The following is a 15,041-nucleotide window of genomic DNA, read 5'->3' as shown; positions in this document are numbered from 1 at the left end:
CACTCTCCCTGCCGGCCACGGGGAACGTCAAATCCTCGGTGAAGAGCATGTGCGCAAGGCTCTCCCTTGCTGAGTCCTCTGGGTCTAGAGCTCCGTGTGGACGCCCAGACGTGGCACTCGTCGGAATGGCTGCCCCACCACCAGATGATGTGAAGGGGACAAACCCGGCCTTTGGGACCTCTGTGCCCCCAGCACCGGGCACAGCTCCCGGCACACAGTAGATACTTCGTACATTTTTTAAAACAATCTGGCCCAATATTTCCTCTTTAACTCATATCCTCCACCAAAGAGGGGCGAGAACCTGGGACGGCAAGATCAGAGGGGACTGAGAACCCAGTGGGACTTAAGAATGGAAGGAGATGCTTAGTGAAAAACCCACGGAAAGGAAAGATGCCTAAAGCCAAAGGAGAGAGAGGATCAGTGGGACTCTAACTGCCTTTTCCCACCGGATTCTGCCACAGGTGACTCTCTGGGGCCGCCTGCGAAGTGCCCTGGGTCCCCAACTACTGCTGTCAGGACACATGCTGCTTCCCTCTCTTCTCCCCCAAGACCATGCAAGAAACACAGCCGCAGAGCAGGATGTAGCTAAGGCAGAATCTTCCTTCTGCCGCTCCTAACGGTGTCTCTGTGCAGCCTGCATCTGGGCCTCACAGAATTTTCTCTTTGGAAAAATAGGGCTCCATGTGCCTTGCACAGCTGTGGTCAGGATCAATGAGGCAATTCAGGGACCAACCAACACAGCCCACTTTGTTCCATCTCCATCTCTGCTCTCCTCGCACACAGTGGTCCAGCCACTCTCCTCCCAAATCCCGCCCCCCCCCCCCGCCCTCCACACCAGCCTTCTCAACGCAGCCAATTCACGTGGCCTTCTCGGTCATTTTCTCCTTGGTTCATGCAGCTGGGAAACATTGGTCTGAAACTTCCAGATCAAAGGTTCAGACCTGTCGAAGTTTCAGAGCTGAATCAGAATCCCCTGGCTTTCATGTTAAAAATAGAGATTTCTGGACCCCAGCCTTCTCAGAGCCCATGGTCTACTTAGAAAGTTCTCCTGAGGATTCTACAGGACGCTAACATGTAAGAGCCATTCAGTCCTTCATGAGGTGATGAACGTCATTTAGATCCTAGGAAGTCTTCTACGGGAGGGTGCACCTTACATGAAAAATGCCCCGTTAATGCTTCCCGACTCAGTTCTGGCTTTACCAGGCAGGACTCACATGTGTGTGAACTCACATCATCAACAGTCTTTGGTCAAAGATGGGATTTGCTGCTGACCACAGGACTGGGTGGGCTCTGAGTAGAAACTGTCCGTTCAGCTGAAAGACAATTTGGTGAGTAATCTCTGAGCTGTTTGGGGAATGGAGATTAACAAGCGAAGAGTCTAGAAGGTTGTAAGTCCCTGTCCCTTGGCGCTTTGAGTGTGCAGAAGGAGGGCAGGGGATGTCCACCCACTTTAAACAGGACTTCTTGCACAGAGACAGCATCATCAAAGCACTGGTCACAATTAGCCTGGGCCCGAGGGCCATGTCTTCATGTCACGGCTCGGCGACAAAGTTGGGGATGGCAGAAAAAGGCACAATGGAAATTAAATGCCAAAGATGAATCACTTTCACGGCATGCTGCCTCCGTGCCGGGCCCGAGGCGCAGCCTTTGTACAGATTACCTCCCTTAAGCCTCCCAGCAGCCCTGTAAGGTAGACGGCAGCACGGTTGTCATGAACACAGATGAGGACACCAAGTCTCAAAGAGGTCAAGAAACTTGCCAAGGTCACTCAGCCACAAGACCCCAGGAAGACTCCATCCAGTGCCCTCGCTCTTAGCCACACCACCACCTTCCACCGACCATCTCCCCCGCCTTGGTTTGGCTGAAATGTGGGACATGGTCCCCCCATCCATGCCCAATTTCCCGGTGGAAGTTGGGCAAAATGATGTCAGATCTCATGAGACTTGGCGATGAATGTTCGGGATCAACTTGTGCTTCACCTGAAATAGCCCTTCATGGTGCAGTTCACGCGGAGACCTCAGTCACCAGGTGTGCTTCTTGACCTGACAAAACTCATCTCAGACCTCTGACCTCTTGCGCCTCTTCAGGACCTTGTCCCCTGACGACCAGCCTCCCACTGACAGGTGCACAGAGGGGCTGGAGGAATCCGGTGAGCGGGCGGCATTGATTCCTGAGGATGGTCGTTCCATCTTTGGCCTCTGGTTTCCCTCCTCCTGCATTTGGGCAGAGGCTACCAGACATCGTCAAAGGATGAGTGGCTGAGGCTGCGAGGAGACTCTGGGAGGAACACCAAGCACGCTCTCAGGCAGGAGGCAGGCTCTGGGCATGAGGCCAAGGATCCTGACCTGTTCATTCGGTAGCAAAGCTAACTGAAGGATTTATTATCCTTTGTGAAATGGCCTTTTCTCAGCCCTCCTCACTCTGGAGGGATCGGTGACTTCACTGCAGCCAGAGCCACCCGCACATCCCAGTAAAAACACTGCTGGAGGCCGAGTCTTCAGCAAGAAAAGTGAGACTGGGTAGACTCTGATCTGGCTAAATCTCTCCAGCTTGGTTAGGAATTAGGTACATTGTTCTGCACCTTTGATAACTGTGAGAAGAAAGGGGATGTTTGTTTTACTTCCTATTTGGCCTCAAGCGACTTCTTCATTCCCTGAATAAACTTATCTTGAGGCCCAAGCACTTAAAACTTGAGGGCTTTTATTCCACACGACCTAAGGGCTCACTTCAGCCGTTGGAGAACATTCATCGGAGCCCAGAGTGGTGTTTCTCAACTTTAGCGGGACATCAAAACCCCCTGGGGAGCCACGTCTGCTTCTGGCCGTGATGCGGGAACCAGACAAAAGCTACATACAAAGCTACTGTTTCCAGACACTGGACAACAAATGGTATGGGGCTGTGATCCCGGAGGGAGGGGGAACGAGAGGGGTGAACCCTACCATCTTCCACCCTAGAGGCAGCTTCCCGGCCGTGTCTTGGGAAGGCGAAACTTGAGAGAGCCCGGGGCCTCACTGAGCACAGGAGGCAGAGGTGAGGACTCAGAGAGGCCGAGGCAGCTAGAATCTGTGCGGCCAAACACCAAAGAGCTGCAAGGAAAGAGAGTCCTAGCTACCTGCAGGGGGGTCCGCGGTCTCTGGCTGAATGTTGATCTGCACGTGCTTAAGGGAAACTACCTGAATCCAGGAAAAGAAGCTCCCTAAGTAGGAAGCCAGCCCCTGCCAGGACTCCAGCCAGAGCTGGGACAGTTGTGTTCCCTCTGGCCCTGGTGGAAAGGTCTCACACACACAGGACGTTAAGTCGAGTCCTCACGAGGCTCATGCCTTGGCGGGTGGGTACAGCTCAGCAGTGGAGCACGTGCTTACACACACGAGGTCCTGGGTTCAGTCCCCAGTCCCTCCATTTAAATAAAATAGCAAAAGATCACGTCTTAATGGTGGGTCTGACTTAGCCCCGGATCAGGGCTCCTTACAGGCTGAGCGGCTCTTTGTTCTGGGGGCAGGGACTGTCCTGCGCACTGCAGAATGTCTAGCAGCAGCCCTGGCCTCTGCCCGGTAGGTATGAGTAACATCTGCCCCAGGTTGTCACAGTCAAAAACGTCTCCATTTGGGATCAACAGATACACATTACTGTATAAAATACAGATAAACAGCAAGGACCTACTGTACAGCACAGGGAATAATATTCAACTTCTTGTAATAACATATAATGGAAAAGAATCTGAAATATATATGTGTACGTATAACTGAATCGCTTTGCTGTATACCTGAAATTTACATTGTAAATCAACTGCACTTCAATAAAAAACACAATTTTTTAAATAAATAAAAATTTTAAAACATTTTTTAAAATGTCTCCAGATATTACTAAATATCCTCTGGGGGACAACACTGAGAAGCACTGCCCAAGACCAACATCTGCCAAAAAGGAAGTCTCAGAAGGATCAAAGTGTTTCCAAGTAACACAACCTGATGCCAGAACAAAGTTCAATTCTCTATAAAGGACAACAACAGAATCAAACAGTCACCCTGGGTCACAACGGCCTTGGCTGGGCCTCAGGCATATGTAGTTTTAAAAGTTCACCATGAGGAAACAACCCAAATGTCCACTGACAGATGAACAGATAGAGAAAATGTATTATCTACACCCTGGAGTATTACTCAGCCCTAAAAAAGAAGGGAACCCCACCACTGGTGACAATATGAATGAAACCAGAGGACATGATGCTGAGTGCAATAAACCAGTTACAGAAGGACAAACGCTGCACGACTCTGTTTCTATGAGGTGTTCAAACCAGGCAAATTCAAAGAAGCAGAAAATAGAATGGTGGTTGCCTGGGGCTGGGGAGGGCGCCATGGAGGCGGGGGGTGCAGCTCAGCGGGTATAAAGCTTCAGTGATGCAGGGTGAGTAAGAACTAGCGCGTTTCTGCACAACGTAGTGCCTACGGCCAGCAGTGTGGCATTACTATCTCAAAATGCATTAAGAAGACAGACCTCATGTTAAATGTGCTTACCACCAGAGAACAAACAAAAAAGCAACAGGCAGAAGAGCACACGGAATTTTTAGAGGTGATGGATATGTTTAGTGCCTTGACTGCGGTGAGGGCACCACGGGTGTGAGCATATGACTAAACCCATCAAAACGATTTGTAAACATCAAAGATGTGCAATTTTTTGCATATCTGACAAATAGATAAATATAAAAAATAGAAGTTTGCCATGATGGTTATATTCAGGCAGAACTGAGCACCACAGCCAAATCCAAAAAAAAAAAAAAAAAAAAAAATAAGGATGAGCAGGAAGAGGAGATGAAAATGATACAGATTTGGATATATGTGGAAAAGTATGGCCAAATGGCGATTACTAAAGATGCAAACTTTCCCTGATTCATCTAATGAGGAAATGTAGTAGAAACTGTCACCTCCAGGAAGACAGATGGGTGAGACTTGGTGGCGTGCCCCAGCCTGCGCCGACCATCAGAAAGTTCTCGACAATCAATTATCGGATGCCAGCTCACATTCAGACTCTGGGAGATCTGAGCACATCTCTGAATTCTACGTGGCTTCCCTGCTTCCTAATGTCAGGGAAGCCATCCACGCTCTGCTTCACAGAGAATCTCAGAATGTGGCCATGCTTGCGACGTTGACCGTGGCCAGAACTCAAATCTCATTGCCCAGTTATGGCTATTTTGGTGTCTGAAATTTATCAGGTACATAGGCAGGAGGAGAAAGGCCTTTAATATATTGTGTTTTTAAATCGTTTTGGGCATTTTGGAGGCCGCAGGGATGGAGGCTTTGCAAACGTGAGGACCAGAATCTTCAGCACCCTCAACACCATCTGTTTCTAACTCCAGCTGCCTTTCGGCAACACACATCCACTTGCTGTGAGTGTTAAAAGGCAACTGAAGTAAGGGAATGAGTGTGGCTGGACCATCCCTGGGCCAGAGTTAGGCTGGGTCCCTGTGTGTCCCAGATAAGAGGCAGTATCTCCAAGCATTAACACAGACAGGACTCAGGCCACAGTTTTAGAAAAAGCCAGTCTTAGCCCTTAAACTCAACTCAAGCAGGTCTGTAGGTCCTTCTGGGAAGGAATTGAAATCCATAAGGTTTTTACAGAAACAAAATCTCCCAAACTCACTTTTCCTGGAGAACCAGCCAGTTTCCTTTGTCCAGCACTTTGCACATTGAGAGGTCATTCCAGTGACCTTGCTCATTTTTCGCCCTATCAGGTACTTTACGGTTAAAGCCCCAGCGGGTTAGCCAATGGCCTTGGAGTCTTCAAGAGGGGAGGGGTCACGGGGCCAAGTCTAACGGGATGTAGAGGCCGTGAATTGGGCTCTCGTCAGCTCAGCTTGGAAATCGAGCAAGGAAATTGCCTTCTTGCTTGGTTTCCTAACCTAAATGGTGCTGACATGCCCCAGTGGGTACAATACGAACAATGAGGTATCACCTCACACCAGTCAGAATGGCCGTCATTCAAAAATCCACAAATGACAAATGCTGGAGAGGCTGTGGAGAAAGGGGAACCCTCCTACACTGCTGGTGGGAATGCAGTTTGGTGCAGCCACTGTGGAAAACAGTGTGGAGATTCCTCAAAAGACTAGGAATAGACTTACCATATGACCCAGGAATCCCACTCCTGGGCTTGTATCCAGAAGGAAATCTACTTCAGGATGACACCTGCACCCCAATGTTCATAGCAGCACTATTTACAATAGCCAAAACATGGAAACAGCCTAAATGTCCATCAACAGGTGACTGGATAAAGAAGAGGTGGTATATTTATACAATGGAATACTACTCAGCCATAAAAACCGACAACATAATGCCATTTGCAGCAACATGGATGCTCCTGGAGAATGTCATTCTAAGTGAAGTAAGCCAGAAAGAGAAAGAAAAATACCATATGAGATCGCTCATATGTGGAATCTAAAAAACAAAAACAAAAACAAACAAACAAACAAACAAAAACAAAGCATAAATACAGGACAGAAATAGACTCATAGACAGAGAATACAGACTTGTGGTTGCCAGGGGGGTGGAGGGTGGGAAGGGATAGACTGGGATTTCAAAATTGTAGAATAGATAAACAAGATTACACTGTATAGCACAGGGAAATATACACAAAATGTTATGATAACTCACAGAGGAAAAAATGTGACAATGAGTGTGTATATGAACACGAATTTGACACAACATTGTAAAATGATTATAAATCAATAAAAAATGTTAAAACAAACAAACAAAAAAACAGTTCAATGGACGTGGACAATTTTAAATTCTTAAATATTTACTAAAAGAACAGAGCTAGGAATGTGGAGGGACAGGAGGCACAGATCCTATCTTATGGTTTTCAAACTCAACCTGCCCTTGAGCGGAGGAAGCAGGTCCTGCCTGGACCACTTTTCAAATCACAGACAGAGTGAGGACTGACCAGCTGACCAGCCTGACTGTTGTGGGTCTGAAACTCACTTTAATAAGATTTAGGCTCTAGGTTACGCAGACAGCAGGCACGCAGTCTCAATGGCTGTATTTAGTAATGGGGGTTGGGAGGGAGTTGGGTCACACACACACACACACACAAAATGTTGTAGCTGTGACTCTCAGTACACTAGACGTTTTGTACAACCTTCTACAAAGATGCACTTTTCCACATTGTTACCATCAATGTCGCTTTTGGAATGAATGTTTTATGCATACCAAAAACTGGGAACACAAGAGTTGCTCTTTGCCATTTAGAGTTTCCAATGGGGCCATGAACACTCTTTTAAAATGCCAGATGATATAATTCAACAAGTTTTTCTCTCTCTCTGGAAGACTGAAAAATAACCTCAGTGAAAATTATACAATCATAAAAATTCTGTCCCCATCCGATTAATTACTTGTGAATAATAACATCTCTGGTTTCCTTCAATTATATTCTAATTGCACACCTTTTGCTCTGGTTGATTGGGCAATGAACTAATGAACAACCATTACTGAATTTAATTAACGCCATTATTTCTGTGGCCTTTATGTCTCCGTTGTGAACATGGAAATTCACAACCCCAGGGCTGGCACTGGGAGAAGCCAGCCTTGAACCCTGCAGAACAGGTTCTGACATTGCCCTGGAACAAGGGTGCCCAGTGTGGGGAACAAAAGACCTAGAGTTTTTGCCAGCATTCCCGGAAAGTCTTTCCTAGTAACAGCATCAGTATTCAGAAAGGTTACCTTTTCATAAAACATTAGCAATTTGCATGTTACATTTATCAAAAGGGATGGGTAAGTGAGCTATATGGGAATCAATTACATTGTCATTTATAATTTATTCCATGTACAATAAAGGGCTGATCAGATTTCGTGTGTTTACCTTCTGAAGGATCACTGCTCATGGCTTATTCTAGTTGCAGAATACAAATATGTTTCAGAGTAATGTGTTTATCTCACTTTGACATTCTAAATCTCCCAAGTTCTCCCTTTTTCTCCCACGAAAAGTAGTTTCGGCTTGAAAATAAGAGCTCACCCTCAAAAAAATAAAAGTCCATTCTTACTGGCATAATTTAAATCATTCTATGTTAACTTAATGCAAGGCATAGATATTCTCTCTCATAACACATCAGGAAACAAATAGGAATTTTTTTTTAAGACAGATGATTGCAAACCTACAGAGCTAAGAATATTTCACTCACAGAAATGTACTGCAGTTTCTAAATGTGGATACAAATTATCCAACTCTTTGGAGCAGTATTAAATGTTTTAAATGCAGACGTGTGTCATGTGTCAATTACAATCATCCAATATGCTCCCCACTCCCCGGATTTCAAAAACTGAAAGAAATTAAGAGATGAGAGTGTCTTTCCCAAATCCCTTGGGGAAAACTACAAACCAGTGATTAATTTATTAGACCAGATAGAACATCTGAGCTGTCTGTCTGATAAGCAACACTCCATTTCTCTGAATTAGGTGTGCACCCACTGCTCCCCGGCCAGATTCAGCCTTACCTCGTATCTGCTGGCTGTCTGCTCAGCTGTCTTCAGGCCTTGATACATATGGATGATACAAACTTTGGCTCTTCTCTGGGAGGGAAACCAGTTCCTCTTCACGAAATCCATGACCATCACATGGTTTTTCAACTCAGTGCTAAACGTTTTGATCTGAAAAGTCCGGCGGATGGCTGTTTCCGCGTGGTGGGCAGCAGACACCTGCTGCTGAGGCCTTGTAGGGATTCCGGAGTGCCGCATGGTACGCGGAATCGTGTGGCTTCGGCTCGCAAGCCTTGGCTGTGACCTCTCTCCGAGTTCTCCAGCTCCAGACCTAGTCGTTCCCAAACCCCAGCCACACAGCGCGCAAGATGTGCGTGTGGGAACCTCAACGGTGACCTTTAGGCGCCATAAAAATACGCCTCCTCGCTGCTGTCCAGCTGTCTCCAGCACTTGCACTTGTGTTCTCCGGTGGCTCAAAACCGTGTCTGATTTCAAAGACACCTTTCTCTCTCCCCGCTGCATTCAAGTCCCAGTTACAGTGAGATTCAATATGTTTTTCAGTCTCTGACCCCTCAAATCCAAATAAGTTACTTACAGGGCGCTGTACAAAGGAACCAGGAGTGATAATTGCTGCTTTTTAGAATCTCTGCTTTTTTTCTTGCCAGGATGGAAAAAGCAACAGGAACAGGCTCCTCCTGACACAAAGGGTGACCTCAGCCCTGGAGAAGATAAGAAACACATTCAAGTGAAAAGGAGAAGTCGGCTGAATGCAGCGATGACTACGCACCAGCATGAGAGACGCAGAGCTCTGGTAGGAAGCTCTGGCCGCCACCCGGCGGGAGTGCACTGGCTTTGCTGAGGGCGCTGGTCCTGAGCCAACCCTGGGAGTCCCCTCACCACTCTGAGCCTCAGTTTCCCCAAGAGAAAACTTGGAATAATAACACCTGCCACTAACCGGGGTGTCAGAGGATCGGGTGAGTGAAATGATGAGGAAAATAGTGTGTAACAGAGTCACAGAGGGCATCCTTTCCAAACAAAAATTGCATGTGTTCCACCCAAATTATTTTACGCACAGTTCTGGTGATAGAGAAGAACAGATCTGACTCCGTATTGGATCCGTTTCTTATACTTTAACCTCTATATTCTATTGCTTTTGGTACAAGAATGTTGCCTAGAGCCTGAAATAGACAGCCTATTCTCAAGGCTCTGATCCTTAAAGGTGTAACACTCTCCCATTCATATAGAGATAAAAAGTTTCAGAATAGAGAATAGCTTTTGTCTTTTTGGAAGTTTACAGGAACATTGGGACTGGACCTCCCTAGACAGCTGCAGGAGCAAAGGATTCCCACACCAAGAAACTTGCAGCGACCAGGCACACCCTCTTTCAGTATAAAGGCAGCCTGAATTCTAACCTGGGGAAGGTGGTTCTTTGGGACACTGGTCCATCCTCTTCTCGGTCTGCCAGCTTTCTGAATAAAGTTGGTTTTCCTTGTCCAATAACTCATCTCTCGATTTATTGGCCTGTTGTGCAGCAAGCAGCACAAGCTTGGACTTGGTAACATTCTTTCCACACATAAAATAGAGTGGAGATTTAAGTGATGCTGAGAATTATTAGATTCCGAATTCAAATCATTTAGAAATGCAGATGCTTGATGTATTCCTTTTCACGTCATTTTTGGTAGCATTTCTGTTAACCCGGTAGTTGAGAAGTGGAAACCACAAGCCTTGACTCAGGGGTCTGGGCCAGGAGAGAGCAGGTGACAAGCACCAGCACTGTGTTCCGAGTCCACACACAGAGCTCTCCTCACCAGGCGGCTTCCTCTTGGCTTTCAGCAAGGATGCCCCTTGAATTGCTCTCCGTCTCCACGTGGAAAGCCACAGGATGGGCGGGGAAAGCTTCGTAAGCCACACTCAGCAGCTCTAGGTCTTGGGCAGTGGAATATTAAACTTCCCCCTTTGGAGACAATGGAAATGTTGAAGCTGAGAACAAAAACAGAGTAGGAGATAGAAAAGACTTCGGAGGTAATTTAGGCCAACGCTCTCAACTGGGTGTTAAGACAACAGACCTTTAGAGATTAAATGCTGTCCCAAGATCACGCAGTGGGGTTCCCTGTTCCTTAAACAAAACAGTCTGGTTCCACCTGTGGTTCTCCCAAGGGTGTCAATGCGAAGGTCAAGACCCAAGCGATGGCAGCCATGGTTCCCATGGAAACACAACACAGTGGAGACTGAGCAGGCATGCTACACACACCCCAGGGAGCTTCTGTGTGCTGGGCACTGTGCTGGCAGCAGACACACACAGATGAGGGGACACTGGCTTCCACGAGGAGCTCACTGCCCAGCAGTGGGACAGACGCCTGACGAGCAGGTCCTCAGGGCACAGTGAGTGCCTCTTATGACGAAGGTTTGCAGCAGCTGATGGAGACCCTGAGAAACCCTCAAGGAAGAAAGGATATTGCATCACATCTTGAAGGATGACTGGTGGGCTGCTGGGCTGGCCTTGCAGGGGCAAAAGTCAACCACAGTTCCTCACTTTTCAATTGCCGTGCATACATTTTGTCATAAAGCATCCACAGCCAAGAGCGGGGAAGCATTAACTGAAGCCATATTGACTGCAAATAATCCTCACTCCTTATGGAAAACAACTACCTGAAGCTCCTGCTATTTTTTTTTCCTTAACCCAATTAACTCAGTCATTTATAAAAATTAGATCTCTGACCTTATTAATGTCCTACAGAAGACCCTACTTAATTTCCCCAAATTGGCCCCTGGGGAAGCTAACTAAAACTGTACCATTGTTAGCAGTTGCAACGCAATGACACCAAATCAACATAAATGAGCCTTGAATGTATTTAGTGTTGAAATATATGTGAAATTAGTCTCTTACTTCTCCCTTGCCCCGACACAATGTGCAGCGCTGTATAGGATACGCAGGGAAGTATTTAAATAATGAATTATTCAAAAAGAAAAGGAACTACAGGTACCTGATGCTAGGAATTTATGCCTGTGAATTCTTAATCTGCTCTCCAATGGGATTAGCATTTACGACTATGAAAGACATCCTAATTATGCAGCTTCAGGGCTGATTTTCTGCAGGATCTGCACAGATCTACAAGCATTAGGCAACAATAAAAACAGATGACTATGAATTTCTGAATTTATAATTTGATTTCTCTTTCAGGGGAGATGACATTTTTATTTATGGACACTTCACTTATCAGGTGGGAGCTGAAGCTTTTTCAGAGGCACAGTGCTTGCTGCAAGGGCATTTAAACAATCGTCCTTTCAAACAGCTGTGTGGAACTCACAGGGCTCTCTGACGTGGAATCAGTGCGTGTATTCCTCCTTCTCCTCTCAGTCTCCACCCGCTGGAGTTCTAGAACAAAACCAAAGGACTGAGAATACTATGGCTGATTATGGGAGCCCAAATCTTCTAACCAGGTTAGGAAGAGAATGCAAGTTTTCTAGATGAACTCCATGCCCTTGCAAATCAGTCAGCTGTGCTGGGTTTTAGCATCAACCCATGGAAAAGGGTGATCGTTTCCGTGATCAGTCACAGGTGCTCAATAATTGCTTGTTCAACAGATGAATAAAATGAAAGGTACGAGAGGAGGGTAGAGCTCAAGTGGTGGAGCACATCCTTAGCATGCACGAGGTCCTGGGTTCAATCCCCAGTACCTCCATTAAAAATAAATAAACCTAATTACCTCCCCTCTGCCAATAAAATAATACGATAATAAATAAAGTATTAAAATGGAAGATCAACTATCTTTTCTTCTATGAATACCTTTTTCTCTTCTGTAAATGGAAAATTTTTTTCTGCTTCATTATACAATGTTTGGAAACTACAATCATTTGACATTTCTCCTAACTTTCCAAGGGGAGGGTGGATCAGTGGCACCAACCATGTTGCCATGTTCAGCCACAAGATTCGTCTTCCCCCACTTTCGAGACATCAATAATCGTCTACCTCGAGCCCACTGTGTGTTCAGCTCTGAGCCAACTAGTCAAATTCCACATTCAAAGCTACTTCTAAGGCCCTGAAAACCGAAGCCACCCACCCTGAGGGAGAGATCATGTAGCCTTCAAGCTCACCAAGGGCAGCAAGCTATTTGAAGACAACCAGTGGTATTTTCACATGTTCCCTCCAATGTCTGAATACATTGTGAATACAGAAAACCAGACTTGGTTAGAAACTATGTTTGATTTTTAAGTGCGTATTTTGGCAAGCAGGAAGAACGGCGAAGATTGTGGTCAAAATTTTACGGAAACATAAAACTCCATTTGCTCTTTGCATCCTCGGGCCGTTGTCACCACTTGCCACTGTCCTCCCAGGAGAAACGGACCGCAGGCCTGGCTGTGGGTGGGACCTATTGTGACAGGCCCAGGGGACGCACTACTCTGCCCACCTTTTCTTCCCACAAATGTGTTCACTGTCACTCCTGGCCATGCTTCCTTGCTCGTATGAATTAATTTTTCAATGAGTGTATTGAACAAATTCCTGAAATCCAATAGTTATCAGTAGAACACCCAAGCCCCGGGGAAAGCGCAGACTTAGTACCAGCCGATAGCGTGGCCACTGCCGACCTCCAGGACTCCCAGCCCAGCCCCTCCCTCCCGCGGGACAGCAGGTGGGCGGCAGCCTGGGGAGCAGCCAGCCCTCCCCCTGCAGAGTGGTGGACACCTCTGTGGATGGGGGCCCACCCCTGGCCACAGCTGACACTTACTGAAAGAGAATGTCCTTCTCCAGGCACCCACGGGCAGTCAGGCCCTGCTCTGTGCCAGGCAGTCCTGTCCTGCTCAGAGGACGGGCTTTCTTTGAGCCTCCAAGGAATCCCCTTACTTGGTACCGAGTTGCTAACTCCGAGATTCCCTCCCCACTTTACAGAGGAAACACACGTGGCCAATTAGATCATCCTCTAAAACTAACACCGCCAACCAGTGTGGGCGGGTTCCTGATTCCCCAAACGTTATAAAAACCTGTTCCGTGTACACACACACAAACACACACACATCCACAAAAGAAGATGTGTAATACTCCATGTGTGTTTTCTGAAAAATAGGCCCAGGATGATTTACCTTTTAGACCGTTTCATATGAATGTAAGTAAGAATTTTCTGGCCACCTCAGCCATCCATCCATCTGTAAACAAGACCAGCGGCCTGCAGACTCTGGCCTGTGAGCTGAGTGTGGCCCACTGCCTGTTTCTGTAAATAAAGCTTCCCTGGCCCACAGCCTCCCCTACCGTGTCTGTATTATCTACAGTTCTTCTGCTCTTCATTCGACGGCAGAGTTGAGTGATGACAACGCAGACTGGCCTCTAAAGCCAAAAATATTTACTATTCGGCCCTCGACAGAAAAGGCAAAGCTATCTTCTTCTGCATTCAAAACCAGTCTTTTGCCTGAGCCCCATCCCTGCCACTAGGAGGGGCCCAGCACATGTTTGTTGAATGGGTAACTGCTCCCCCGTTATAGGAGTCTCCCTATTAGGGCGATAAATTCCTATTAAGAGTTTTGGGTTTAATTCAGCAGAGCGCACACCTCTCTAGAACAGGATTCTATTTCTAAGCTGCATTTGGGGGGATCTCACGTCCGCTAGGAAGCCCGCGAGGACACCCACGAGATCCCCTCAGGTGTGTTCCTTCTTCGTCACCTGGTGGACCACCCCCCGAGCCCCTCTCAGCACTTGTCTGACAGGCCTCCACATACCAAGGGGGACAAACAACAGGAGGGTGAAACCAGCTGGACCAGTCTGGCCAGTGTCTGTGTCCAGCACACACGATCCACTGTTCCCACTTCCTGCGCCCGGCCCCAGGCGTGAGGCAAGGCCACCTCACAGGGCCAGTCTGCTGTCCCCTCTCTGTGTCCTCAAGAGCTCAGCCCTGGGGCTCTCCACCCTCAGCTGCATTATCTGGCCTGTGTTCCTGGCCAGCCCATCACCACGGGGATGCTGACATCGGACTCCGGGTCTCCTCCCCAGGGCCGACCACAGAGTGCCCTCCTCAGCCCACTTTCTCCCCAGCGCCAGTTTCCCTCCCTGCCTTCTGCCTTTGCTAAGGTGTCTCCGCTCCTCGCCCTGCAGTTAACATTCAAACTGGTTGACAGCCCTATTTTGAAGTGAAGGAAACAGCCTGGTTTTGGAAAAATGAAATAATTGAGTAACATGGGGCCATTCCTGTCCCACGCCCTTTACAAAAAGAAAATAGAAAGTCTGAAAGTTTACTTTTGGGTTTTTTTTTTTTTTTACATGAAGAATCTATCCTGCCAGCCAATTGCAAAGGCTAAAATAGTTTTAAATTTATTAGTAAAGACACAGCCTGAGTCCTCTGAAGAAAGGAGCGATAGCCCTCTTGGCATCTTAGCCGGAAAACGAGTAACTCGCAGTCCAAGCCCAGGCTCCACTGGGCGGCCCGCGGTGGGACGTCCTGTTGATCAGTGTCCAGACTTCTCACTCCCACCCCCGCCTCACCCCAGCTGAAGCTGACGCTGTCGGCTCCCTCGACCCTCCCGGAGTTTCAGGGGGGCCGTGCCACCTCTTGTTCAGATCGTCACTCTGTTGAACTGCCTGAGCGCTGCCCTCAGG

At 47.4% G+C, this 15,041-nt stretch overlaps 1 protein-coding gene across 2 annotated transcripts in view; it reads right to left on the bottom strand.

The window, feature by feature from the left end:
• Positions 1-9,165, bottom strand: part of C11H10orf90 (chromosome 11 C10orf90 homolog) — a 210,223-nt gene extending 201,058 nt beyond the window's left edge. Inside the window, exon 1 of one of the 2 annotated variants that reach the window (XM_010952665.3) lies at positions 8,477-9,165. In XM_010952665.3, the coding sequence (XP_010950967.2) occupies positions 8,477-8,980 (504 nt within the window). In that variant the 5' untranslated portion in view covers positions 8,981-9,165. The remainder of the gene's footprint in view (positions 1-8,476) is intronic. The other variant, XM_010952672.3, reaches the window with a different exon arrangement.
• Positions 9,166-15,041: the final 5,876 nt, after the last annotated feature.

This window comes from Camelus bactrianus, chromosome 11 (assembly GCF_048773025.1).
Source record: "Camelus bactrianus isolate YW-2024 breed Bactrian camel chromosome 11, ASM4877302v1, whole genome shotgun sequence".
Classification (NCBI taxonomy): domain Eukaryota; kingdom Metazoa; phylum Chordata; class Mammalia; order Artiodactyla; family Camelidae; genus Camelus; species Camelus bactrianus.
Note: the sequence above shows the minus strand (reverse complement) of the source record. Positions and strands in the feature narration are given on the sequence as shown.